This window comes from Lygodium microphyllum, chromosome 23, assembly GCF_053477565.2.
Source record: "Lygodium microphyllum isolate KBCC chromosome 23, Lygodium_microphyllum_v1.1.10, whole genome shotgun sequence".
NCBI classification, from domain to species: domain Eukaryota; kingdom Viridiplantae; phylum Streptophyta; class Polypodiopsida; order Schizaeales; family Lygodiaceae; genus Lygodium; species Lygodium microphyllum.
Genome location: NC_141157.1, coordinates 74,753,465 through 74,781,168, shown reverse-complemented (window position 1 = coordinate 74,781,168; position 27,704 = coordinate 74,753,465). Strand labels below are relative to the sequence as shown.

Here is a 27,704-nt window from a genome sequence, read left to right as displayed (position 1 = left end):
AATGGTCTTTTAATTACCTGGGGACAGCTCTTTGACAGTCTCCCATGGCTAGGCTAATCACCAATTGCTGAAAATTTGTAGTAACAACTCTCTCTCCTCCTCTCCTAACCTCCATAATGCCGGAATGAGGTTCCATCAGCCTCTAATAGGCCTTTTCCCTCTTGCATTGAAAGGTTTTGCCCAATGGCAGCCTTCTAATTGCATTTTTCAGTAATTTTCAACCCAATTAAATTAAATTTCAAGATTAATTCTAAAAATTAATTTTATTATTAATTCTTGCTCAAAAAAATACATGTGCCAACCAATGATAAAATTAGCTAGATCGATATCTCATCCAAAGAATCTTGAATATTTATTAGCCCCTAAACTAGCATTAATTAATTAACTAATACTAGTTGCTAATGTCATCACTCAGATTAATGGCTAATAAATTGATCTAGGCCAAAATCTGGCACCATGTATCACTTAGTACCTGACTAGTTTAACTTATTACAACTTTTTCCTTTGACATCCACTAATATCTCAAGGTCCTTGGCCTGTCATTGTGAAATAACTAATGACACTTGCACATTACACATGCACCTCACATTTGCACATTTGCACATTTGATTAACACTTAGTCAAATGTTAAGCAAAGCAACAAAATTTCATGTCCTCATGACATGAGTCGCCATCAATGAGATGTCCAAGAGAAATTACTGATTTAGTCGAGCAATTAGATCAACTAGAAAGCCCAAATCACTAAGGCTTTTTCACTTAGGTAGTCACATTGACTAGAGGCCCACATAATGAGTGGTTTCAAAAAGTGAAACCAGATCTCATAATCACATAAACAAACCGTGAATTAATGAACCTATAGAATTAAGCTCTCTAACATCTAATTTGGCAACTCCTAAAATTTAGGAGGTTACTATCTTTGAAAGTTACTCTAATGGAAATTCTTTTTGTATTAAGAGGCTCTAGCATTTTGCAAGGAACTATGTTATATTGAGCAGCTATCTCAAATTCTTAACCACTTGTGAGATTTTTGAAGTAGAATGTTTAAAAGATTCTTTCTTTAGAAAATTGACATACAGCATCTAGAATAAAACACGCATTGTTATTTTGAAAGAGACAAGTGTAGGGGAAACAACTATCCCTACACTTGTCATTTTTAACAAACACTTAACATTTGTAATCTCTACTTTCCACTTTCACCCAAGCCCCACATCTTTATATAAGAGGTTTCTCTCTTCATTTTCAACAAGCTCGAACACTGAAATTTCAATCACATGCTTTGTATTTATTTATCTAACACTCATTCAAGAAGTTCTTTCTACTCAACTTGAACACATCAAAGCATCAAAGAAGAAAATCAACTTCTTGTTCGATGTACACAAAAATTAAAGTTTCAAAATCCTAATTCTCAGATTTGCAGCAAATCAGTCCCATTGTATATGGTTTGGACACTTTGTGCCTATGCTTTTGTTCCAATAAAATCCTATAAAGGTGGTATCATCCATCTCTTTCTCTTTCTTTATAGTTATCTCTCTCGTTCTCTCTATCTTCTAATTTTTCCATTGTAATAATTCATTAAGTTTGTTAATTTTTCCATACATCACTCATGTGCAGTTTCCCCTATCATCCTCTCATAGGTCAATTTTGATATCTTATCTTTACCATTGGTCTTGATCTTAGCCTCATCGGCCTTGTCTTATACAATCACTTACAAAACTCCACAAAATCCATGGCATTGCTATAAAAATAGCACTTTGCTATCTTGATAACACCAAAGACTATTGCCTTATATATAATTATAAAAACCCAATATGGATTAAATTTATTCTAACAATTTTGTGAATACAAATTGAGTGGGTCAAGACTACAAAGGCATAGCATTTCTCATCATATATTCATGTTTGCAAGTGGTGCTATTTCATGGTGTACCAAGTGCCAAAACACCTTGTCTCTCTCCTCCATAGAAGCTGAGTATATTGCAATATCCTTGGCAAGTCATGAAGCACTTTGGCTTGCATAGTTATTGGACAAGCTCCCACTTCGTATTTATTGCCTATCACACCACACTAATAAGTCAACAATAAATGTGGCCCACTCTTCTCAAATATCAGTTTGCACCAAGCATATCAAGATTACATATCACTTCCTCAAAGAAGTAGTCAAAATTGTCATTTTGAAAGAGACAAGTGTAGGGAGAAACAAGTATCCCTACACTTGTCATTTCAACAAACACTTGTCATTTGTAGCCTCTGCTTCCCACTTTTCAATACCCAAGCCCCATATCTATATATGAGAGGTCTCTCTTTTCACTTCCAACAAGCTCTAACACTGGAGTTTCAATCACATGCTTTGTATTTACTTATCTAGCACTCATTCAAGAAGTTATTTCTATTTTGTTTCATTCAAAAGATAAAGAAGAGCATAAGCAACACTTGAAAATAGTGTTTTAAGAACTCAAAAAACACAAACTTTATGTAAATGACAAAAAGAGTGACTTTTTTCTGGAGAGTAGTTAAAAAAGTAGATAAAGAAGATTAGCATCTTATTGAAATATAAGAACAAGGTTATGCAGTAAGCCAACGAGTAAAAAAGTGATTCATGGTAGGTGGAAAAGAGGGAGAGAGTAGTTGAAAAAATAGATGAAGAAGATTAGTTGCTTACTGAAACATAAGAACAAGATTATGTGGTAAGATAAGTGAACTACGAGCAAAAGAGTAATTAGTGAATAATGATGTCCTACAAGATTATGTGGTAAGATAAGTGAACTACGAGCAAAAGAGTAATTAGTGAATAATGATGTCCTAAAGCAAACTTCTTGTGCACAAGCCTAGTATCATGTGCTCTCATACAATATTGGAATATTTGGCTATCCAAACATATGCATTAGCTCAAGGACAGCTATAGCGGATGATATATTAAAGTGCTCATGGTTGTGTATGAGAGGAAATGTGTATGTAAAGATGAGAGAGAGAGAGAGAGAGAGAGAGAGAGAGACATTGTTGAGCTAAAACACCCTTTATAACTGATTAGCACCTTTAAACAACCCCAAAATACTCTTAATTAATGAAAAACACAAATTTAGTGCACAGTTTGAGAGAGTTTTAGGGGCCAAAACCCTAATTTGTTTAGGGTACCCTTCAACATATCTATAAATAGACAGCCTACCCACCTTTCAACCTAATCCTTTTGTGCAGGTTTCTCATTCTTTCAGTGCAAATTTCGGCCATCAGTCTTTACCCACGTGGCGGTCTACCCTTCACCAGTGTTGCCACTCCTCCATCAGCCCTTCCAATGCTTGACATCTTCTTCCGTAGCTGTCGCCCACTATTTGGCACCCTCTCTTCTACTTTGTTTGGTCCCATCAACCATCGCCAACGATAAGACTACCTCCTACTCCTTGTGTTTAACCATCATCAAGCAGGCAACAGTTGGTAGTGCCCTTCCTTAGTATCAAGTAACCCTTAGGAGCCTACATTTGGCTCTCCTACCTGCAAGCAACAACTAGTTGTGCTCTTCCTCCTCCAGGAAGCCCTTCTACTGCTGCGTTTGCAACCTTCTGTTGCCACCCTCATTATCAAGCATCATCCTCTGCAGTCGCCTCAGTTCCTTGACACTCTGGTTATCAGTGTTTGGTGTTTCTTGCACTCCTCACTCTGACTGGTGGTCACATCACTTGGGATCCATCTCCGATGGATGTCACTCTCCGACACTGCATTGCTCTACCCTTGGGTATTCTGCACATTACATTCATTTACAGCATTCATTCACTTCAAAGTTTCTTCTCTCTGTGTTTGAACTTTGAGTTTTGAGTTTTCACATTTTCCATTTTGCGTCTAGGGCTTGAGTTTTGTTTATCTCTATCACGAGTCTATGTGTTTCAGTCTTGGTTGTGTGTGCTATGTTTCCTCAATGTAAACCCTAGCATATCTTCACATGGTATGAGAGCCAATGCTCTTCTAAAGAGTATCTTGCACTGATTGTGGAGGCTAGTCTTTATACGAGACTCACACACCACTCAATTCTAAATCATAATGTCTTAGGCACCTTCTTCTAAGGATCCTATGACACCCTATTAGGCTTCTCCATCATTGGAGGCTCTAAGAAGGCATTATGGTCTCAAGGAGGTAGACACCTTTACTGTCTTCTTCTTCTTGTTTTGGTCACCTTACACAGGAAGAGTATGAGGAGTACTTACGCATCACGTATAGTTCAGTTTACACTCCTCCAAATGCTACTACTTTATCTAGACTGACTGGTGAGATTGGCCACCTCTCTGATCTTGGAGGGACCACGACATTCAATGCATCTAGTGACCCATCTCCTTTATCTCAACCACGCTGTTGGGAATAAAGGCCTCGTGCCTTTAAATGTGCTTGGGTGTGAACACACCCTTAGCACTTGTACTTACACATATATATCTATCTAAAAACCTAAAGGTACACACTCGTCATTATACCTACAAACGTGCACTCTCTCTCTCTCTCTCTCTACACGCGCAACGGACACCTGCTGTCTCAATCTTCGTGCCTCTCCCATCACTACAAACTGGTATCATAGCTGCAATTGAGACATTCGCACTTCCCGGAGTTCGTGCAGGTCAATAGGTCACATTTTTTTATCAGCCGACAGTTCAAAGGTGCAGGTGCAAGTTAAAAACGTCATCTCCAGACAGATGATAGGTCATTTCCTGACCTAGCAAGCAAGCGTGAACCAGGCGACACCAGGCAACAGCTTTCAAGTGCGTGACAAGTTAGCGACTGACTCGCGGCAGCTTCCAACAGCAAGTGACCGGCAAGGGACCCCCCCCCTTACGCAATGGACCTACATGGACTAGAGGGAGCTGTAGGCATGGCATCAGGCGACACCTTTTCTGCAACGCGATTGCACACTCCAGTCACATCGCAGGCAGGTCAACGGGGTCACAAACTCCAATTATTGCGATAGTCGATGGGGGTTTTTCCAAGAATTTTGTGACATTTTGTCCCCGACATTTGGGGCTTTTCATGTATATGCACAAATTGGGCTGAAATTTACCCAATTTCTCAACATTGATGCACATCGGACCTCGTGCAATTTGGGGCTTTTGCAGTTTGGGCAAAATCTGTGCAGCATTTGGTCATTTTATGTACATGCAGGTTGAATTCCACACAATTTGTACATCAACACTTGGTAACATTTGGGGGTTTTTGCTGAAATTACTCTATTTTGGCAAAATTGGCCTACTCTATTTTGGCAAAATTGGCCTGTTCTATGCATAACAGAGAAAATGCAGATGTGTGGTTGATGCTTTGAGCACAAAAAATTTGGGGCTTTTGACCGTGTGTGTCAAATTTTATGCCTGTGGGTACATGTAAAACAGAAATTGCAGCTAAATTTTGGGATTTTTCATGTAATGTGATGCATATGCCCTTGGAACAGCTGTAATCAGTTGTGGAATGCTGTAGCACATGGTTTGGTGCTTCTGAAAATCTAATTACAGATCTGAAATCTATGCTTCTAAGTGATCGTTTACTACTGGTTCGTACTTGTTTGTACCTTGGTCACTTCGGTAACGGTTTGGGTCTACATCTGTTGTTTTTTTGTCACATTTGGGCTGAAAATCATGGCTGGCAGCAATGACAGCAATAAATCTCATGCACATAAAGAAGCTTGAAGGAGCACATAACTTTGCAGTTTGGAACAATGCTACAGTATCCTATTGCAAAAGAAGCAGGCAAAGCCGATTAAAAGCAAAGGGGCAAAGCCTGCGGACATGGAACAAGAAAATTGGGATGAGTTAAATGAGCTTGCACGCTCAACCATCGAGCTATCGATTTCGGATGCCTTGCTGTTTAACATTGAAGGTTTGGATTTTGTATATGCTATATGGACTAGATTGGAAGAACTGTATGCACAGAAAAGTGCTGCAAGCAAAGTGTATTAGCTGAAAAAGCTTATGGATTTGCATATGAAAGAGGGTACAGCAATGTCTACTCACTTGAGTGAGTTTAACTCTATTTTCAGCCAGCTGGTTGCCTTGAAGTTCTTGATTGATAAAGAATTTAAGGCAAGGCAAATTTGATAGCAAGGGACGCAGTAAATCACGTGGCAAAGATGTTGAATACCATCATTGTGGCAAGAAGGGTCACTTTAAACGTGACTGCTACAAATGGGAGAAAGAGAAAGGAAAGGGCAAGAAGAGAGATGATAGCAAGGAAGAGAAGAAAGACAGTCAACCTAAGAAGAGCAGTGTCAAAATTGCAGAGGTGAATGTAGTCACTCATGATAGTAATAGTGGGAGTGACGTACTCTTTGTCTCTTCACACTTTGGTGCACATGCTTTACTTGCAGATACAAATGATGACATGCATACTTGCATTCTCGATTCAGGTGCTTCCTTTCATGTCACCCCTCATCGTGAGTGATTCTCTGCCTATACAGGGGGTCGACATGGTGTTGTCCATCTTGGGAACAACTATGCATGTGAGATTGCAGGTATTGGCAATGTGCAGTTACAGTTTCAACATGGTTCTGTCTTTACACTTCAGTATGTACGGCATGTACCTCAGCTCAAGAAGAGCTTGATTAGCACAGGGCAACTAGATGATGATGGTTTTCATACCACCTTTGGTGATGGAAAATGGAAGATTTATAAGGAATCTAGAGTGATTGCCAGAGGTTGCAAGAGTGATACTTTGTATCCACTTCATGTATCTAGTATGCATGACCATGTGATTGCCGTGACCGAGCAGCCAAGCTTTTCTTTGTGGCATGGCCGGTTGGAACACATGAGTCAAACAGGAATGAAAGTGCTTTCTCGTTTGGGTTACTTGCCTTGTCTTCGTTATACTGATTTTGAGCATTGTGATCATTGTATTTATGGTAAACATGCACAGACGTCTCATAAAAAGTCTCTTTCTTTGAAATCTTCTCCTCTAGAGTTAGTACATTCAGATGTATGTCAAATGCCAAGATTATCTTTAGGGGGAAAGAAATATTTTGCCACCTTCGTCGATGATGCTACACGAAAGGTATGGGTTTATCCTATTCGTAGCAAGGATGAAGTGCTTGACAAGTTTAAAAAATTCTTGGCACTGGCTGAAAATCAGACAGATAAGACACTTAAGTGTCTTCGCTCTGACAATGGTGGGGAATATGTGTCCAAGGCCTTTCAAACATTTTGTGACAGCAAAGGGATAAAGAGGGAGCTCACTGCCCCTCATAATCCACCCCAAAATGGAGTTGCAGAGCATATGAATCGAACCATACAGGATAAGGTCCGTACGATGTTGTCTCACGCTGCATTACCCCATGGTTTTTGGATAGAGGCTGTTATGATTTCTTTCCAAGTGTACGCACTACTCCCCCACTTTATCCTCCTTATCCACCCTGTCCCCATTACACACCTCTATTCCTAACACTACCACTCTTGCTGCCACGGCCAATAATGCCTTCACATATAAGAGACATTTTAACGAGTCGAATTTCACCACTTGGTCGAACTTCATGAAATAAGTGCTTGAATTGCTAGGACTTTGAAACCTCATCATTGGTAGCAAGCCTATGTCCAAGCCTCACTTAGCTCACCTTGATCACATACGTCAATGGAGGGCCCGCAATGCTACAACCAATGTTGAGTTAATGCAAGGGTTGCTTCCTAAATTCCACTCTCAATTACGACATTTTTCCCTCACATCTGAGCGTTGGAGTCATCTCATTGACTACTCTATAGCTCAAGATCGCGCTCGACGTATCAATCTTGATTTTGAGCTTCAAGAGTTTTCCATCAAGGAAGGGGATGATCTAAAAGTCGAGTTGGCCGAATATGCTGATAGTTACTCCTCAAGTTTGCCACTACTAGCTCTCCGAAGACAGACAACAATTAGGTCATGTTCTTCTTGAACAAGTTGCCCGACAAATACTTCCATTTTATGTAGCACATTATCTCACTATCTAGATTGCTGACCTTCTATGAGTTTGAGTGTCAATTCTTGCATTACGTGAGACTACACAACAAGAAGTCCTCCACACACATCCATTCAAAGGCACGAGGGTTGGTTACCTCTTTTTCAGAAGGAAAACCAACAATGGCAAGAACTCACAAGATGCGAAGGCAAGCCAAAACAAGGGTAACACCACTTCCTCCGACGAAACCAAAGAAACACGACCCTTTTGGCAGTGAATTCCTAAGAAAAATAGGTTTCACACACACTACCAAAGGTCGGGCCATGTGAACGAGAAGTGTCGTACCAAGGCCCAAGGTCTTCCTCCTAGAAAACTACAACAAACTACTATAATTGCCTCCCCTCCAACTAGCCAATCCAATGGGGCTACTCCCACTACTGCACCATCTACTCCATCTGCCCTAGCGGCTACTTGACATGTGACATGCAGACAGTCTCAACAGCCTATCTCCTTCACTACTCCTGAAGGATTGGCTGATCAGTCTGCTAGTAGCTCGCCTATTGCACTTTACGCATCCATTCCTAGGGCATCTATTGTACCTTCTAGGACCCCTTCCCCACCTTGTCGTATGCGATGATGGCCACACTTAGCCAACCCCTTTTAGACTTCCATTGCATACTTACCTACTCATTGCATTGCACTTAGCTTTGCTTTCCTTTAGTTTCAGTTTTGTTTTTTGGAGCATCTCATTGCTCACCTTCGTGCTTGCAGATTTTGATCTCTTTTGCAGTGTTTTGTACTTCAGTGTAAGGCTAATCTTTATCCTTCCAGAGCTAGAGACAACAGATGTGCGTCGTTCCTTTCACGGTTCCATCTACTTGGAGTTTTGCTCTTCTACCAACATGGAGCCTTCCCCTCCCACGACGCATTGTGCAACATCTCTCTTGATTCTATCATGGCACTGTCTTCTATCCTTCCTCCAATCGAGATGCTTCATCGTTTTCATCCATATGGTTCTTTGGCACCACACGAAAACCGACATCCTCAAGCTCCCCTTCCTTCTTTAGCATCGACATCCAAGTTGAGAGGGGGTTCCTACCCTTCTTGCTATTCTACAGATTTTGACACTTGTCTTCCACATCAGCCTCCCCCCCTATTGTACCTTTCCCTATGCATTGCATGATTTCATCATCTTTATACTAGGGCGCTTGGGCAATTGAACAATTTTCCCACAAGAGACATTGTCCAAGTGGCACCTACTATATAAGCATTTTTAGCATGTAGCATACTATGCATCCCATTGTATAGAGCACCATTGGATGGATCCTAAGTTGTTTCCATCGATAGATTACACCACCATCCTTCTTCCCATGATACTTCATCACATTTACTATTACTTAATCTGCCACCACCCCTAAACTTAACTTTCCACCCCCCAAAAAAAAGGAGTTCAATGTGGTTCCATCTGCCTTTGTAGGGCTTGGTAAACCACTATGTAGCCAACATGTACCCTTTTTCCGATACCCTATCCTCTCTAGGGTGACTACTTGGACTCCCTTGGTAAGGTAACCATCGCCTCTATAGTCTTGATAGGCCACTGAAAAACCAAATGTACACCCCTTGTCCAATGCCCTAGCTGCTTTGGGATGGGAGCTGTGGGGTAAACATTACCTGCCTTCCCTTTTAGGCTTTGTTTTGGGCCTAAGAGGGGGTGCTGACATAAAACACGCTTTATAGCTGATTAGCATCTTAAAACAGCCCCAAGACACACTTAATTAATGAAAAACGCCAATTTAATGCACGGTTCAAGAGAGTTTCAGTTGTCCCCCAAAACCTTAATTTTTTTGGGGCAATCTTCAATATCTACAAATAGACATGCTGCCCACCATTCAACCTGATCCTTTTGTGCAGATTTCTCATTCTTTCAATGCAGATTTCAGCCTTCACCCACATGGCAGTCTACCCTTCGCGATTGCTGCCACTTCTCCATCAGCCCTTCCACTACCTGGCATCTTCTTCCACAGTTGTCGCATGTTATTTGGTGCCCTCTCTCCTACTACATTTGGTTCCATCAGCCATTGCCAGCAATCAAACTGCCTCCTACTACCTGCATTTGACCCTCTCATCAACCAAGCAACAGTTGGCAATGCGCTTCCTCAACATCAAGCGACCTTCTAAACTTGAGTTTGGCTCTCCTACCTGCCGGCGACAGTTGTGCTCTTCCTCCTTCAAGCGGCCCTTCTAATGCTGCATTTACCGTCTTCTACTACCTGCTGCCACCTTTATCATCACGCATCATTCTCAGCAGTCACCTCAATTCCCTGACACTCTAGTGATCAACATTTGGTGTTTCCCGCACTCCTCACTCTAACTGGTGGTCACAGCACTTGGGATCCATCTCCAGTGGACATCACTCTCCGACACTACATTACTCTACCCTTGGACATTCTATACACTATTACATTCATTTACAGCATTCATTCACTTTAGAGTTTCTTCTCTCTATGTTTGTCTATGTTTGAGTTCCGAGTTTTTGCATTTTGAGTTTTGTGTTTAGGATTTGAGTTTTGCTTGTCTTGTAGAGTTGAAGCAGAATCAAAGAGAGAGAGAGAGAGAGAGAGAGAGAGCAGAGAGCAGGTGCATTAATCGAGGTGCTCAATGATCCAAAACTGAACAGTGTTGAACACTGAGATAGAGAAAGAGAGAGAGAGAGAGAGAGAGAGAGAGAGGACAGAGAGCAAGCGCATTAATCGAGGTGCTCAATGATCCAGAATTGAATAGTGTTGAATAGTGAGATAGACTTGAAGTGAAAGGAGAGAGAGAGAGCAGAGAGCAGAGAGCAGGCGCATTAATCGAGGTGCTCAATGATCCAGAACTGAACAGTGTTGAGTAGTGAGATAGAGTGAGAGTGAATCAACAGATAGGTGTGTACCAGTGTGGTACACACAAAGAATGAAAGAATGTATTTATACTTAGTGTACGGTACACTTACACCCGCTAGGGTGAGTTCACGTGTGTGAAGTAGTATATACATGGGAGAGCGTAAAGGGTCTTTACACCCAACAACCTCCCACTTAAAGATCCTAAGCAAACCTTTAACCAACTCCCACAAGTCTAATGCAATGCTCATGTTGAGCCTTTGCAAGACTTTTAGTGAGAACATCTGCAAGGTTATCCTGTGATTTGATCTTAGTCAGGGCAATTAGACCATCATCCAAAACCAGTCTAATAAAATGATACCGAACATCAATGGTGGGCAACCCAAAATCCTTGACCAAACGACCAAGCCAAACTGCTTCTTTTGAAGCTTCAATGGCTGAAATATATTCAACTGAGTGGTAGAGTGTGCTACTATTTTTTGCAAAATAAAGCACCAAGAAACTCCACCAGTCAAGGTAAAGATGCACCCGCTAGTAGACTTGCGAGTATCCAAGTCATCTGCCATGTCTGCGTCACAATACCCTTGCAAATCTAACGTACCCTTGCCATAGCAAATACGTTTTCTTTGTGTGCCCTTAAGGTACCATAAGATATGTTTCACTACTTTCCAATGTGCTTTGCCCAGATTTGACATGAACCTACTTACAACTCCCACTGCATAAGCAATGTCAGGTCTAGTGGCAACCATAGTATGCATGAGTGAACCACAAGCTGAAGCATAAGGAACACCCTTCGTAGTATAGGCTGCCTTATCATCTTTTGGGCAATCTGTTTTGATAAGCTTAAGATAAGGTGGAGAAGGTACACCAAGAGGCTTAGCATCAGCCATAGAAAAACGATCAACTTTGCTGATCTACTTTTCTTGTGAGAGAAATAAGAGCTGTTGCTCTCTATCTCGTGTTACACGCATGCCCAAAATATGTTCAGCTGCACCCAAATCCTTCATGGAAAAGGTTGAATTCAGCTGTCTTTTCAATGCATTAATCTGGCTTTTATACTTACCAACAATAAGCATATCATCCACATAAAGCACAAGTATAGTAAGGCTTCCATCATCAGCCTTCTTAATATATAAGCAGTGATCTACACTACTCCTTTTAAATCCATGTGAAAGCATGAAGGCACCAAACAAGTATAGTAAGGCTTCCATCATCAGCCTTCTTAATATATAAGCAGTGATCTACACTACTCCTTTTAAATCCATGTGAAAGCATGAAGGCACCAAACTTTTTATACCATTGTCTAGGAACATGTTTCAAACCATACAAGCTTCTCTTAAGCTTACATACCGAATGCTCCTTTCCTTGTATAACAAAGCCTTCGGGCCGTTTCATGTATAGCTCTTCTTCCACATCACCATGCAGAAATGCAATTCTAACATCCATCTAATCAAGTTTAAGATCCATAGATGCTACAATGGCAAATAACACTCGAAGAGTGGTCATTTTGACAACAAGAGAAAATACTTCCTGAAAATAAATGCCCTCCTTTTGTGTATAGCCCTTAGCCACAAGTCTCGCTTTGTATTTGGGTTTGCCATCCATACATTTGATTTTATAGACCCATTTATTAGGAATGGCTTTCCTATCCTTGGGCAATGTAACCAAATCCCAAGAATCATTCTGATACAGTGACTTCATTTCTTCCTATATAGCTAGCTCCCACTTTTTATTTAATGCACATGATAAGGCCTCTTTATACGTAAGAGGCTCACCTTCATCTGTGAGCAAAATGCAATCCAAAGAAGGATCAAATTTTTGTATAGGTCTTCTGACACGTGTAGACCTTCTTCAATGATCTGTGTTATCACGTAATGGATCCACATCCAAGGGAATGTCAATGACCTCATTGTTTGGCTGGTGAACTGCATGTTCAGGTTGCTATAATACAATTTCAGACTGCTATAATTCATTTTCAGCATGCTGATTTCGGTGCTCAAGCTAACGTTCATCATCCCCTTGATACCCATTTTTATCTGGCTCAATAATGATACGTTGATTGTCATAATCAGCATCAAAAGAACCTGAATTTTCAGTGGCTGATGGCTGCTCAAGTAACTAATCATGCTGAAATTTAACTTTCTTTTTGTCCAAGTCATTAGATGTGACATTTTTTAGCATCTTTGACTCATTGAATACCACATCCCGGCTGCATAGCACCTTTTTCATGCTTAGAACCCAAACTCTATAGCCCATTTCACCTTCATCTCCATAACCCATAAAGATACCTCTATGAGATTTCATGTCAAGTTTGGTTCTGCTATCAAGAGGTACATGTACATAGCATTCGTAGCCAAAGACTCTTAAGTGGTCATATGAAGCAGGTTTGCCCCATCAAATCTCTTCAGGACTGCCACTTTCAAGTGCACAATGTGGAGATAGGTTGCAAATATGTACCACAGTTTTAAGTGCCTCCCTCCAAAACAATTGCAAGAGATTAGCTGTGGACAGCATGCACCGAATCGTCTCACATAATGTGTGATTCATTCGCTCAACCACACCATTAGATGATGGATTGTAAGGAGCTGTAAGCTCTCGTTTAATCCCATTTATATCACAAAACTTATTGAATTTTTTAGATACATACTCTCCCCCATTATCAGTTCTTATGCATTTTAACTTTAAGCACTTTTGAGTATTAGCCAAAGCATAAAACCTTTTGAAAGCATCCAATGCATCACTTTTCTGCTTAAGTAAGTAGACCCATAGCTTCTTAGAATGGTCATCAATAAAAGACATAAAATAACTGAAACTGCTATGAGTTTTTATTGACATGGTGCATACATCGGTGGACTAAATTCAAGATACATGACTTCCTAGAGGCTCCATGAGAGTATGGACTCTTTACATGCTTACCAAGAACACAATCATCACAAAAGTTAAGCTTTGAGTTTTTCACATCAACTCTCCCAAGTGAAGAAAGTGCCTGCAAACCATTTTGGCTCATGTGTCCAAAACGCTCGTGCCATAACTCCATGTGTAACTCTACTTCAGCAACTGCAACAAACTTTCCACGAGGTGCCTTGCAGTAGAGATAATACAGAGTCCCCTTTTTACCACCTCTAGTGACTAGCATAGATCATTTCTATATTTTCCACATACCACCACCAAAAATAGAGAAGTAACCTTTGCTATCTAGCTGCCCAACAGAAAGCAAGCTCTTCTTAATGCCAAGTACATACCTAACATCATGAAGAATCAATTACTGACCATTTTCTAGAGCCAAGTGTATGGTGCCAATTCCTTCAATATTACATGCATGATTGTTGCCAAGGTAGACTTTTCCAACATTACCTTCTGCATAAGTAGAAAAGCACTCCAGAGATGGAGTTACATAAAAAGAAGCACCGCTCCCAACAATCGACGATTGTGACAAACCATCATGAGCTGACAACAAAGCATCTATCACATCTGTTTTAGTGATATACATATCCTGCACTGTCATAACAAGAGGATCTAAAAATGCAACCAACAAATCAGCATCTTTATCCTCTTCTATTTCCTCAATAACAACACTAGATACCACATTTGCTTTTTATGTCTCTTTAGAGGTAGAGCTGCCATCCTTGTCACTTTTTTCAGTTCTTCCTCTTACATTGTAGACTAATCCACTGTTTTTCCACTTGCCTTCCGTCTAATCTCTTCATTGAGAATAGAACCACGCACACTATCAAATGTCAAGTTGGAATTTTACTCAATGACACAACCAATGCTTCCCATGAATCGGATAAGGTCATGAGCAAGAAGATAGCCCTTAATTTAGGATCAAAACTAGCAAACTTGCATCCTGTAAATGATTCAAAATACCAGTGAAAGCATTCAAATGCTCTGAGGCAAGCTCGGACTCATCAAGCTTCAAGTTGACCAACTTCCGCATGAGATGTACCTAATTGACAAGAGTTGTATTCTCGTAAGTAGCCTTGAGTCTCTCCCAAACTACATTGGCAATATCAAGCCCCTTTATATCAACCAAGATATCATCTGTGACGGCCATTTTAATGTAAGTAATGGCCTTTTTATTCATTTTAGTCCAATCCTCATCTGACAAAGCAACAAGCTTCTGTTCTGCTAAAGCATCATCACAATCCTTTAGAAAGAGTATACCCTGCATACGATCTTTCAAAAGATCAAAACCATTGCCATCGAATTTACTTTGTGCCAAATATGGATGCACTGCTAGCCACCTTCAGCAATACACAACTACAATAAAGGGTTGAATGCTTTTTTATTCATTTTATCCCAATCCTCATCTAACAAAGCAACAGGCTTATGTCTTGCTAAAGTATCATCACAATCCTTTAGAAAGAGTATACCCTACATATGATCTTTCCAAAGATCAAAACCATTGCCATCGAATTTACTTTGTGTCAGATATGGATGCACTATCAGTCATCTTTAGCAATACACAACTGCAATAAAGGGCTGAATGCTCTCAGCCAATAGCAAGGTTGCTGAATTGTAACAGCAAGTACACACTCTTGTACTTCCAAGCTGTCCAAGAAGCAAATGTTTAGCTGCAATTTCAGTCTCAAATACTAATTATAGCATATACATGAATCAAAACTGATACATTTGCATTAAAGACAACTCCTACTTCAATAATACATCACCAAAATTCCCAAATACAATGACCCAAATGTTGTACCACTGTTTCACTGCATAGCGAGTATTCAGCAATACATGTACCAAGAGAAGTTGCCCTTTTTCAACATTTGAAGCATCCAAAACTCAAAAGACTCCCACTCAATAGTGAATCTGCTGCAAATTTCACTATCTATTTAGTATCGACTCAAAATACATTACCAATGTGAAAAGCCCCAAAATTTCTGCAGTGAATCTACTCCAATTGCATCAATACATCTTCTCGAGCATCAAGTACGGGCTAATGTTGCAGAAATTTCACGATTTTTGCAAAAGCCCCGACTTTCAAGATCCAAGAGTGCACAATTTCCAAGAAATTGGCTAAAACAAGCAAAAAATTCACTTGCATCTAAAAATCCCCAAAATTTCTAAGACCCGTGCACTCAATGTCTGCAATTTATGGATCAAGAGTCACTGACCCATATGTCTAGCACCAAATCTGGGAAAAGCCCCAAATTTTAAGGACCAAATTTACGCAAATTCATGCTCTATGCTTGCTCGCGTGAACACCCGAAAGAGGGGGAATAAATCAAACTGAAAAACTTTTGCTTTTAAGAAAAAAATATTGGGGCCGTTGGCCTGCCCGTCGTCCGTACAGCCACGTCGCATGACAACATGTCGACTCGTGCAGCCCCCTGTAGCCCGTCACATGTGCGCATTTGACACATGCCTCCAGTCCGTCGCGTAGCAGTCAATTGTCTCGCCCCTCGTGAAGTCGTCGTGAAGTCGTCGCCTGGCCAATTACACCTACACCCGACCCTTCGCCTGCCATCACACTGGTCCATGTCGACTGTTTGCTCCCTCGTGTGCTGTTGACTCGTTGCCCGCTCTTCAACAACCCGCCAGACTGTTACACCTAGTCACAATGGTGACAACTGCATTGTTAGCTGGCATGAGCCATTGGCTCTGATACCAGTTTGTAGAGTTGAAGCGGAAGCAGATAGAGAGAGAGAGAGAGAGAGAGAGAGAGAGAGAGAGCAAAGAGCAGGCGCATTAATCGAGGAGCTCAATGATCCAGAACTGAACAATGTTGAACAGTGAGATAGTGAGAGTGAGTCGATGGATAGGTGTGTACCAGTGTGGTACACACAAAGAATGAAAGAATGTATTTATACTTAGGGTACGGTACACTTACACCTGCTAGGGTGAGTTCACGTGTGTGAAGTAGTATATACACGGGAGAGCGTAAAGGACCTTTACACCCAACATGTTTTTGTCTAAGCCTTTATGTTTTAATCTTGGTTGTGCATGCTATGTTTTCTCGATGCAAAACCTACCATATCTTCACATATACAGGTTAGATGTAAAGTAGAATTATATTTATGTTGATTTAAAAAAAGAGTTGTTGGTTACAATAAGAATAAGGCACTTCTATAGGCTTTAGGCAAATTGCTTGATTATATCATCAGTGACATCATAGTAACATGGATCCAACTACTTCCCTCAAATAGGTCCAAATATATCTCTCCTTTTTCCATCAAATAGAGGAGGATTCACATGAGCCTGTTAGAGAGCCATATTTCAACAAATCTCACAATCTTAGATATACTAAAGTGTTATTGCCATGAAGCCAACCAGGAATGGGAAAAATATTTGCTTTTAGCATAATCTACCTATAAGAACATAGTTTATACTTCCGCAAGTAAAGCACCCTTTGAGAACATACATGAAAAACCACTTTTACTATCTATTCTCAAAATAGAGAATGAGATATTTCATGTCAATGAGATCATGCGTAAAATAGATACAGCTTTTGCCCAAGTTAAACGAGCTAAATATCTTAAGAAAAATGACAAAAAAATGCAAATAAGCAAACAAGGCACTTGGTTTTACAAGAACAAGATTGGGTGTGGCTGAAATTTATCCACGTTTGTCTAAGAAACTCTAACAAGCTTTCATCGCAAGTTACTAAGCTAGAAACAAGAAATTATGATCCATTTCAAACGAGTGAAAATAATGATGCTTGTTACAGGTTACAACATCCAAAGGATTCCAAAATTCACAATGCTTTTCGTATTGATCTCTTGAAACTTTATGCAGGGCCTCCACCATTGGAACTTGTAAATGGAGCATCTATTTGAAGTAGATCAACAGGAAGAGATACTTTAACAAAAGCAAATAGTTTTTCATATGATCAAGAGACGAAAAATGAACATTTTCAAAAAGTTCCTTTTAAAATGTAAAACTTACACTCATTTAGATTCTAAATGGATATTGGAATAGTTTTTTAAAGACTATCAAGAACTACTTGTAGCTTAATATTGAACGATTGTATCCTACATGCACTTTCAATAGCTCAATGGAATCCAATTTTCCATGCTCACACTAAGCACATTCAAATACACTATCGTAGGGCTAAGGGAGCACTTAAAGAAAAACTCCCAAAATATTCCATGAAGGTGCCCAATTTAGTGGAAGGGAGGAGACAATTTTGGGAACCCCCCTAAAAAATATCCAACAATGCAAGCTCTCTTTAGATTGGCTGAATTTGTCAAGACGAAGGCATCTAAATGTCACAAAATCCCTCCATCTCTTTCACACAATAAAGGACAAAAAAATGCAACAAGAGTATATTCTAATCCCACCATATTTTCTCAAAGAGAATTATGTACTAACATTTCTAGCAAGAGGCCACTTGACATAAGCAAGCTCAAAACTATCCTTTATAGGCATAAATTCTTCAAGTGTGATTTCCAACAAAGGTGCAACAGATGTAACTAAATCAAGCCCTTACCCTATGTCTAGGAAAAACTCCATGTAGAGGATTGAATTTTTCTCAGTGCCTACACAAGACAACAAGAAAAGCATATGCACAACAGCTCTATCATGACAGAAGTTCAAAGTCTCTATCAAAGCTTTGGGCTTGCTACAAGAAGGGGGTTTGTAGCTCCAACTCAAGAAGTGTGCGCTCTTTATGCCAAACTTGCTTCAACCACATCAGCATGGACCCTAAAAGTTCTAGCTATTGTGTTGTGTCCAGCTTTAAGTTGCAAGAAGCTAGCAACTCTACTGCAACTGCCTTGACCTTCAAGACTTCTTCTATTTGAGTTTTAGTCTATATACTTAAGTTGCAACTTGCAACTTGCTCCTAAGCATCATGGTTTGACCTTCAAGACTTCTTCTATTTGAGTTTTAGTCTATATACTTAAGTTGCAACTTGCAACTTGCTCCTAAGCATCATGGTTACCTCCTCCTATTGTGAGCAGTAACTACAAAAAGTAGTTGCCAAAATTTCTAATTCTTTCACAATGCAAGAAACAACTAAACAACATTTAGGTGCCGAATTCTCAATGGATCGACACTGAATTTCTTGATTTGCACAATAGAGGACATGATGTTATCATGATCCTGTATTTTAGGTTTTGGGAGTAATGGGGATGGGGAGCTGGGAGCATTGGAGAGATTGCCAAGATAAAGCTTTCATTGTTAGTAGCATCCTTATTCAATGGCATACCATATAACATGAAACTTTTTATAGATCTCTTGTTGTAAACACATCTTTGATAGTGAGAAGTGAATGAGCAGAGCAAATAATTCGCACACAAACTTGATTTCCAATGGGGATGCCAATAGATGTAACTAAACCAGACCATCTCCTATAGCAAGGGGGCTGAAATTGGGGCTAATTACTGAGCTGGACTAGGCTGGATTCGTCTGCTGAGGAACAAGAAGAACTTTCCACAACTCACCCATAAACTGATCTATCTGCCCACAAACAATTTGTGCTATGGTTCTGTATGCTACAAAAAGCCCTTTTATTGCTATTGGAGAAGCACAGACACCCATCAGAGACAATCTTTCACAAACCAAACTAGATCAAACTCTCCAGTCTAATTGATCAGAGAAGAAGCTACATACGTTGATTAAGGTTTTCTGCAGCCACCTTGATGCCTGATACTGCTGATAGCACTGCCAACAAGAGGAAAAGTTATAAATTTACAGCATATAAGTCCTACACAATTAATAAACACAGGAAACAAACAATACCACACAATTAGTAAACACAGGAAACAAACAATACCAGAAATTGGCGGAGTGAGCACACCATCGCCAATCACCATGCATGTTCCAAGGAGAACCACAATAAGCAGTAACCTTTGTACAATCTTGTACTTTTCAAGGCAAGTTACAATAGCATGTCTATTGTTTCTCCTAGATGTTCCTAAGTTGTAAGTAGAAAGTTCTTCATCCACCTCTTGTCGATTTGGCAAAATGTTCAACTTTGCATGGCGACAAAAAAGAGAATAGAGTGCAAAAGTGCCACCTGTCTTAAAAAATGCATACAAGCATAGGCATGTTTTAAACTAGCAGATAACCTCCCTCCCTCCCTCCCTCCTCTCATATTACCATAAATGACCCCTAAGCTTCACACACATGAACCCAAAGCCTCTTCATTACTTTACAAGACAACTTCCCTTCTATGTTCTTACTTCTCTTCAATGTCAAGCTTTCAAATCAAGGCTTAGGTATCTTCAAAGTATATCTAGCTCTGATACAATGTAAGAAACTACTTGAATAAAGAAGATAACCTCAAAATGTACTAAAAGAACACAATCAAGACAATAAACTAGAAGATAACCTCCCTCCCTCCTCCTCTCCCCTCCCATATTACCACAAATGACCCCTTGACTTCACATGCATGAACCCAAAGCCACTTCATTACTCTACAATGCATCTTCCCTTCTACATTCTTACTTCTCTTCAATGTTGGGAATAAAGGGCCATCGTGCCTTTTAAATGTGCACGGGTGTGAACACACCCTTAGCACATTGTACTTTCATACATATATCTATCTAAAAACCTAAAGTGGTACACTGGTCATTGTACCGAAAAACGTGTTCACTCTCTACTCGGCTCACCCGCACTCTCTCTGTCTCTCTCACTGCGCGTAAGGTCTGTCTACCTCGATCTCCGTGCCTAACCTTACGCGACAAACTTGTATCAGAGCTGGCAAGAGGCAGTCGACAGCAGCAACGGGCAGGTTGCAGGCAGGCTCGTGTGTTGTAGGAGTCCGACGAGTAGCAGTTGAGAGGCAGTCGACAGGAGCAACAGGCAGTGACAATCGACTGCAGCAGGCGACTAGATAGGTCAGTCACATGACGGTCAGGCGACAGCTGCGCGTGAGTGGGCGACTGCACGGCGGGCACGGCAACCAGTGCGAACGGTGAACAGGCGGCGTGACGGTCAGGCGACGCGACTGCAGCGGGCGCTGACGAGCGCAGCCAGCCAGCGGGGTTCCGGGCTCACGGCGACGCCTGGTGGGTCAACGTACCTGTCCCCATCAGAACTTTTTCAAAAAATTCTTTTTTTTTTTAATTGCTTATACCCACTAACGGGGTTTCGGGCGTGTAAGCACAAGATCTTAGATCTGTGCAAAATCGGCTCAGAAATTTGGGGCTTTTCTCAAATCTGGGAATCTCAACACAGAATTGGACAATCTGACTCGGAAATTGCAAAGTCGGTGCACATTTGCCTGGGAATTTTGGGGTTTTTTCACATTTTAGTGAAATTCTTTCAATTTCACTGAAATTAGTGCACGCAGGACTTGGAAAATTTGAGGATTCGTCCAGATTTGGTGCGAGCAAGATGCAACAGTGATATTTGTCTCAAAAATTGCAGGAATCTGTGACATTTTGTCCCCGACATTTGGGGCTTTTCATGTACATGCACAAATTGGGCTGAAATTGACGCAATTTCTCGACATTGAGGCACATTGGACCCCGTGCAATTTGGGGCTTTTGCGATTTAGGCAAAATCTGTGCAACATTTGGTCATTTTATGTACATGAAGGTTGAATTCCGCACAATTTGGACATCAAAACTTGATAAAATTTGGGGGTTTTGTTGAAATTGCTTTATTTTGGCAAAACTGGACAATCCTATGCATGACAAAGGAAATGTAGATGTGTGTTTGACGCTTTGAGCACAAAATTTTGGGGCTTTTGACCACAAATTTATGCCCATGGGTACATGTACAACAGAAATTGCAGCTGAAATTTTGGGATTTTTCATGTAATGTGATGCACACTTTGGAACAGCTGTAATCAGTTGAATAATGCTGTAGCACTTGGTTTGGTGCTTCTGAAATCTGTACTTCTGCGTGGTCATTTATTACTGATTGGTACTTGTTTGTACCTTGGTCACTTGGGTGACAGTTTGGGCCTGCATCTACTGGTTTTTTGGTCATATTTGGGCTGAAAACCATGGCTGGCAGTAATGACAGCAGTAATTTGATGCATATAAAGAAGCTTGAAGGCGCACATAACTTTGCAGTGTGGCAAAAACAGTGCTACCATATCCTGTTACAAAAGAAGCAGGCAAAGCCGATCAAAACCAAAGGGGCAAAGCCCGCGGACATGGATCAGGATAATTGGGATGAGTCGAATAAACTTGCACACTCAACCATAGAGCTATCAATTTCAGATGCCCTGCTCTTCAACATTGAAGGTTTGGATTCTACATATGTTATATGGACTAGACTGGAAGAACTGTATGCACAGAAGAGTGCTGCAAGTAAAGTGTATTGGCTGAAAAAGCTTATGGATTTGCGTATGAAAGAAGGTACAACAATATCTACTCACTTGAGTGAGTTTAACTTCATTTTCAGCCAGCTGATTGCCTTGAAGTTCATGATTGATGAGGAATTTAAGGCTACTTTCTTGCTTTGCACTCTACCAGAGAGTTGGAATACATTCAGGACTGCTATGAGCAGTTCTAATGTGATCCTTTTGTGTGTTGATGTAGAGAGTGCTCTACTTATGGAAGAGATGAATCAGCAACAATGCATCCAGTAAGTCTTCCAATGCTTTGCATACTAGGGGCAGATCACAGCAAAAGGGCAAATATGATGGCAAGGGACGCAGTAAATCACATGGCAAAGATGTTGAATGCCATCATTGTGGCAAGAAGGGTCACTTTAAATGTGACTGCTACAAATGGAAGAAAGAGAAAGGAAAAGGCAAGAAGACAGATGATTGCAAGGAAGAGAAGAAGGACAGTCAACCTAAGAAGAGCAATGTAAAAATTGAAGAGGTAAATGTAGTCACTCATGACTATGACAGTGGGAGTGATGTACTCTTTGTCTCTTCACATTTTGGTACACATGCTCTGCTCGCAAAACAGATGATGACATGCATACCTGGATTCTTGATTCAAGTGCTTCCTTTCATGTCACCCCTCATCGTGAGTGGTTTTCCGCCTATACAGGGGGTCGACATGGTGTTGTCCATCTAGGGAACAACTATGCATGTGAGATTGCACGTATTGGCAGTGTGCAGTTACAGTTTCAGCATGGCTCTGTCTTTACACTTTAGCATGTACGGCATGTACCTCAACTCAAGAAGAGCTTGATTAGCATAGGGCAGCTAGATGATGATGGTTTTCATACCACCTTTGGTGATGGAAAATGAAAGATCTGTAAGGGATCTAGGGTTATTGCCAGAGGTTGCAAGAGTGACACGTTGTATCCACTTCACGTATCTAGTGTGCGTGACCATGTTGTTGCCGTGACCGAGCAGCCAAGTGTTTCTTTGTGGCATGGCCGGTTGGGACACATGAGTCAAACAGGAATGAAAGTGCTTTCTCGTTTGGGTTACTTGCCCTGTCTTCGTTATGCTGATTTTGAGCATTGTGATCTTTGCATTTATGGCAAACATGCATAAACGTCTCACAAAAAGTCTCTTTCTTTGAAATATTCTCCTCTAGAGTTAGTACATTCGGATGTATGTCAAATGCCAGGATTATCTTTAGGGGGAAATAAATATTTTGTCACCTTTGTCGATGATGCTACACGGAACGTATGGGTTTATCCTATTCGTAGCAAGGATGAGATGCTTGACAAGTTTAAAAAATTCTTAGCATTGGCTGAAAATCAGACAGATAAGACAGTTAAGTGTCTTTGCTCTAACAATGGTTGGAAATATGTGTCCAAAGCCTTTCAAGCATTTTGTGACAGCAAAGGGATAAAGAGGGAGCTCACTCTCCCTCATAATCCACCCCAAAATGGAGTTGCCAAGCGTATGAATCGGACCATACATGATAAGGTCCATACGATGCTGTCTCATGCTGTATTACTCCATGGTTTTTGGGCAGAGACTGTTACGACAACCGTTCACTTGATTAATCCATCACCAAACAGGTCTTTAGGGGGCGGGAGTTCCCCAAGAAGCGTGGTCGCGGAAGCCACCTTCGTATGCTCATCTGAAAGTGGTTGGCTGTGAGGCTTTTGTGCACATTCATAAAGAAAAACGCAGCAAACTTGAGCCAAAGTCCTGTAAATGCATTTTCCTAGGATATGGTGACGAGGGTGAAATGGGGTATAAATTGTGGAATCCCGAGAAAAGGAAAATAGTACGCAGCAATGATGTTATCTTCCGGGAAGATCGCATGCACAAACAGCCCCAAAGGACTGAGGAGGTCCGTAGGGTTGTATTCCGGGAAGAAATACCTTTTGGACAGCAAAATGTGCCAGCTGTACAGCAGCAAATACCTACTGTAAATGAACCTGTAAATGCAGGAAATGATCAGCCAGCTATTGCCCATGAAAATGAGCCATTATATGTGCAGGAACAGCTAGGACAGCAAGCTGTTAATACTGATTTGCAGGCTGAAATACCAGGACAGCATGGTGAAAATGGAAATTTGCAAGAACAGCCAGCAAACAATGACCATTGGGTTAGGAGATCGTCTAGGGCTACTAGACAACCTGACAAATTTGTTCCTGATGCAATTAATGTGGCTGAGTATGTCATGTTGACGGACTGTGGTGAACCATCTTGCTTCAAGGAAGCAATGGACAGACAGGACAGCAAGAAATGGTATAAAGCCAAGCTGTCAGAGATAGAATCTCTTGAAAAAAATGGCACTTGGAACTTGGTGCAGTTGCCTAAAGGGCAGAAAACCCTTCCATGCAAATGGGTTTACAAAATGGTCACTTCTGGTTCCTCACCCAAGTACAAAGCAAGATTGGTTGCAAAGGGGTACAAGCAGGAGCATGGAATTGACTTTGATGAGATTTTCTCTCCTGTAGTCAAGATGACTACATTGAGAACCATTTTGGGTTTGCTTGCAGTTGAGGATATGGAGCTCATACATATGGATGTAAAGACTGCGTTTTTACATGGTGATATGCATGAAGATATATATATGCAGCAACCTGAAGGGTTTGTTGAACAAGGGAAAGAAAAAATGGTATGTAAACTCAAAAGGAGTTTGTATGGGCTGAAACAAGCACCAAGAGAATGGTATCATAAGTTTGATACATTCATGCAGTCCCAAGGCTTTCATAGAAGTCAAGTGGATCACTGCTTGTACACCAAGAAGACAGCTGATGGCAGCCTGATTATCTTGGTTTTGTATGTAGATGACATGCTGATTGCTAGCAGGGATACTCATGCCTTGGATTCACTGAAGCAAATTCTTCATGGCAGCTTTGACATGAAGGATCTTGGTGATGCAAATCACATTCTTGACATGCGAATACTCAGAGATAGATCGAAAGGCTTAGTCTATCTATCTCAGCAGGAGTATATCTCCAAAGTTTTGCAGCGTTTCAATATGAAGGGGGGAAAAATAATTGGGGTTCCATTGCCTCCATATGTGAAACTCAATGCAGAGGACAGCCCTACATCTGATGATGAGAAGGCTAAAATGACCAAGATACCATATGCTTCAGCTGTTGGCAATTTGATGTATGCTATGGTTGCTACACGTCCTGACATTGCTTTTGCAATGGGAGTGGTTAGTAGATACATGGCAATCCCTGGCAAGAAGCATTGGGATGCAGTGAAAGGTATTATGAGATACCTCAAAGGCACAAAGGAGTTGTGCATCTGCTTTGGAAAGCAGAAGGCAGAAGGCATCTATTGTTGGCTTTACGGATGCAAACTATGCTGGTCATGCAGACTGCAGGAAGTCCACTTCTGGGTATGTGTTTACTTTCACAAGAGGAGCAGTCTCTTGGATCTCCATGCTACAAAAGTGTGTTGCATTGTCTACTACAAAGACGGAGTATGTAGCTGCCACTGAGGCATACAAGGAGCCTTTATGGCTTTCACGTCTGGTGGGAGAGCTTGGCATCACAGAGTTACATGTTCTCCATTGTGATAGTCAAAGTGCTATCATGCTAGCACGGAATCCTATCTTTCATGCAAAGACAAAGCACATACAGGTGAAGTACCACTTCATTAGAGATGTACTTGACAGCAAAAGCATTGAGCTTATCAAAGTGCATACAGATGATAACCCTGCAGGCCTTCTCACGAAAGGTCTCCCAACAGAGCGGTTTGCTCATTGCCGACAGATGATGGGAGTTGGATAGATATATTTATTTCAGCTTTGTACATACCTAGACTTACTTTTCTCCTCTTAAGGCACATTGCCTTTAGGTGGGTGGTTGTTCGGAATAAAGAGCCATCGTGCCTTTTATATGTGCACGGGTGCGAACACACCCTTAGCACATTGTACTTTCATACGTATATCTATCTAAAAACCTAAAGTAATACACTCATCATTGTACCGAAAAACGTGTTCACTCTCTACTCTACTCATTCGCACTCTCTCACTCCACGTAAGATCTGTCTGCCTCAATCTCCGTGCCTAACCTTACCCTACATTCAATGTCAAGCTTTCAAATCAAGGCTTAGATATCTTCGAGTGTATCTAGCTCCGATACAATGTAAGAAACTACCAAAACAAACAAGATAAACTCAAAGTGTACAACCAGAAACACAATGAAGACAATATAACTCAAAGGTGAAGAGAACTCAAAATGAATATATAAATGAATGCATAAACAGACTATGTTGATATGAATACAATGAACCTCAAGCCTCCATGTCTAGGGTGGACCCAAGAAGACATGAGCTGGAACTATGTTGTATCTCAAATGAATCTTGAATTGCAGCATATACATGCAATGCAAACCCCAAGAGACCATCATCTTGTCCCATACCATAGCAATAATCTGCCAAAACCTATTACATCATAGTACATACAGCAATGACAATTAGAGAGGACCATGGATGCCCAAGTAGTAGCACTACCCCCTTCTTTTTCTTCATGTGGCATGCCATCAATTAGAGAGGACCATGGATACCCAAGTAGTAGCACTATCCCCTTCTTTTTCTTCATGTGGCATGCCATCTCTCTCTGAAGCCGCGAGTGCTCATCCTGTCAATATGAGATGGCAATCTCCCCTATAGCACAAGTGCAAACTCATACTCCAATGACATAGAAATCATATTTTGGAAAAACTTACCAAAGTCATCTGTTGAAAATAATAGGTATGCTCAGATAACATGTCAACATAAGTGACAATGCAAAGAGACAATAGGGTCTCCAGGGAGTAGCACAAAGTGTGTACGGCAAACACTAAGAGAGAAGAAAAACTCAAAAACACAAAAACGGGATGATGCACTGAATCATGCTATGAGAAGAAAAGTTGATACAACGGAGCCGAAGCTCAAAAGATAACTACATTGTCCTATCTAAATCAAGCGACAACGCCTATGGGAAATCTGCACAATGAAAGTGAAGGGAGCGAAACACAGTCCCCTCTAGGCAATGGGCTATTGAAATAATCACTAGAAGGCGAAAGACGATTATCAAGGAAGCGGACCACAATCCTCTAATGCTATCAGAGATGTGGAAGATGATCACCAACTATCGAGGAAGTAAACCACAGTCCTCTGATACCGAGGAGTGACTTGGGCAACAAAATGCAAATCCCAAAGTGTCGGAGCTATCAAATGCAAGGAGAGCAGCCCAAATGTTGATGCCAAGTGGATAATGATGACGCCAAATGATGGAAGATGAACCGGACTGCAAAAACGCAGGTCCCAACAGCCTCTGTGCAAATGAGTGACGCCAAGTGATGGAGGAGAAGCCGCGCTGCAAAAACGCAAGTCCCAACAGCCCCTGAGATAGATGAGTGATGCCAGGTGATGAAGGAGGACCCAAGCTGCAAAAACGCAAGTCCCAACAGCCCCTGAGATAGATGAGTGATGAAATCACTGACGCTAGGTGATGTAGACTGTCACCAAAGGCTAGGATATTGATGCCAAACTCGAAATGATGATGCCAGACAAGGAGAAGACCTTGACTGAAAAACGCAGGTGAAGGTGGAGCGTAAAGGAGAAGGGTGCTAACGCCCAGCAAATGATAGTGACACCAGGTGGAAGATGCTCCAAATGCAAGGCCTAATGCTGAAACAAGGCGCCTAAAGCAAAGGAGGAAGGGTGAAGGC

General features: G+C 41.0%; 1 protein-coding gene across 3 annotated transcripts in view; it reads right to left on the bottom strand.

Moving 5' to 3' along the window:
- The window catches only part of LOC148016343 (putative potassium transporter 2), a 59,992-nt gene that overhangs the window by 7,693 nt on the left and 24,595 nt on the right, over positions 1 to 27,704 (bottom strand). For 2 of the 3 annotated variants that reach the window (XM_087664182.1, XM_087664179.1), the window contains exons 3-4: positions 19,483 to 19,725; positions 19,320 to 19,370 (exon numbers count right to left, since the gene is read on the bottom strand). In XM_087664182.1, the coding sequence (XP_087520308.1) occupies positions 19,320 to 19,370; positions 19,483 to 19,725 (294 nt within the window). Of the gene's footprint in view, positions 1 to 19,319; positions 19,371 to 19,482; positions 19,730 to 27,704 lie in introns of all 3 variants that reach the window. The other variant, XM_087664181.1, reaches the window with a different exon arrangement.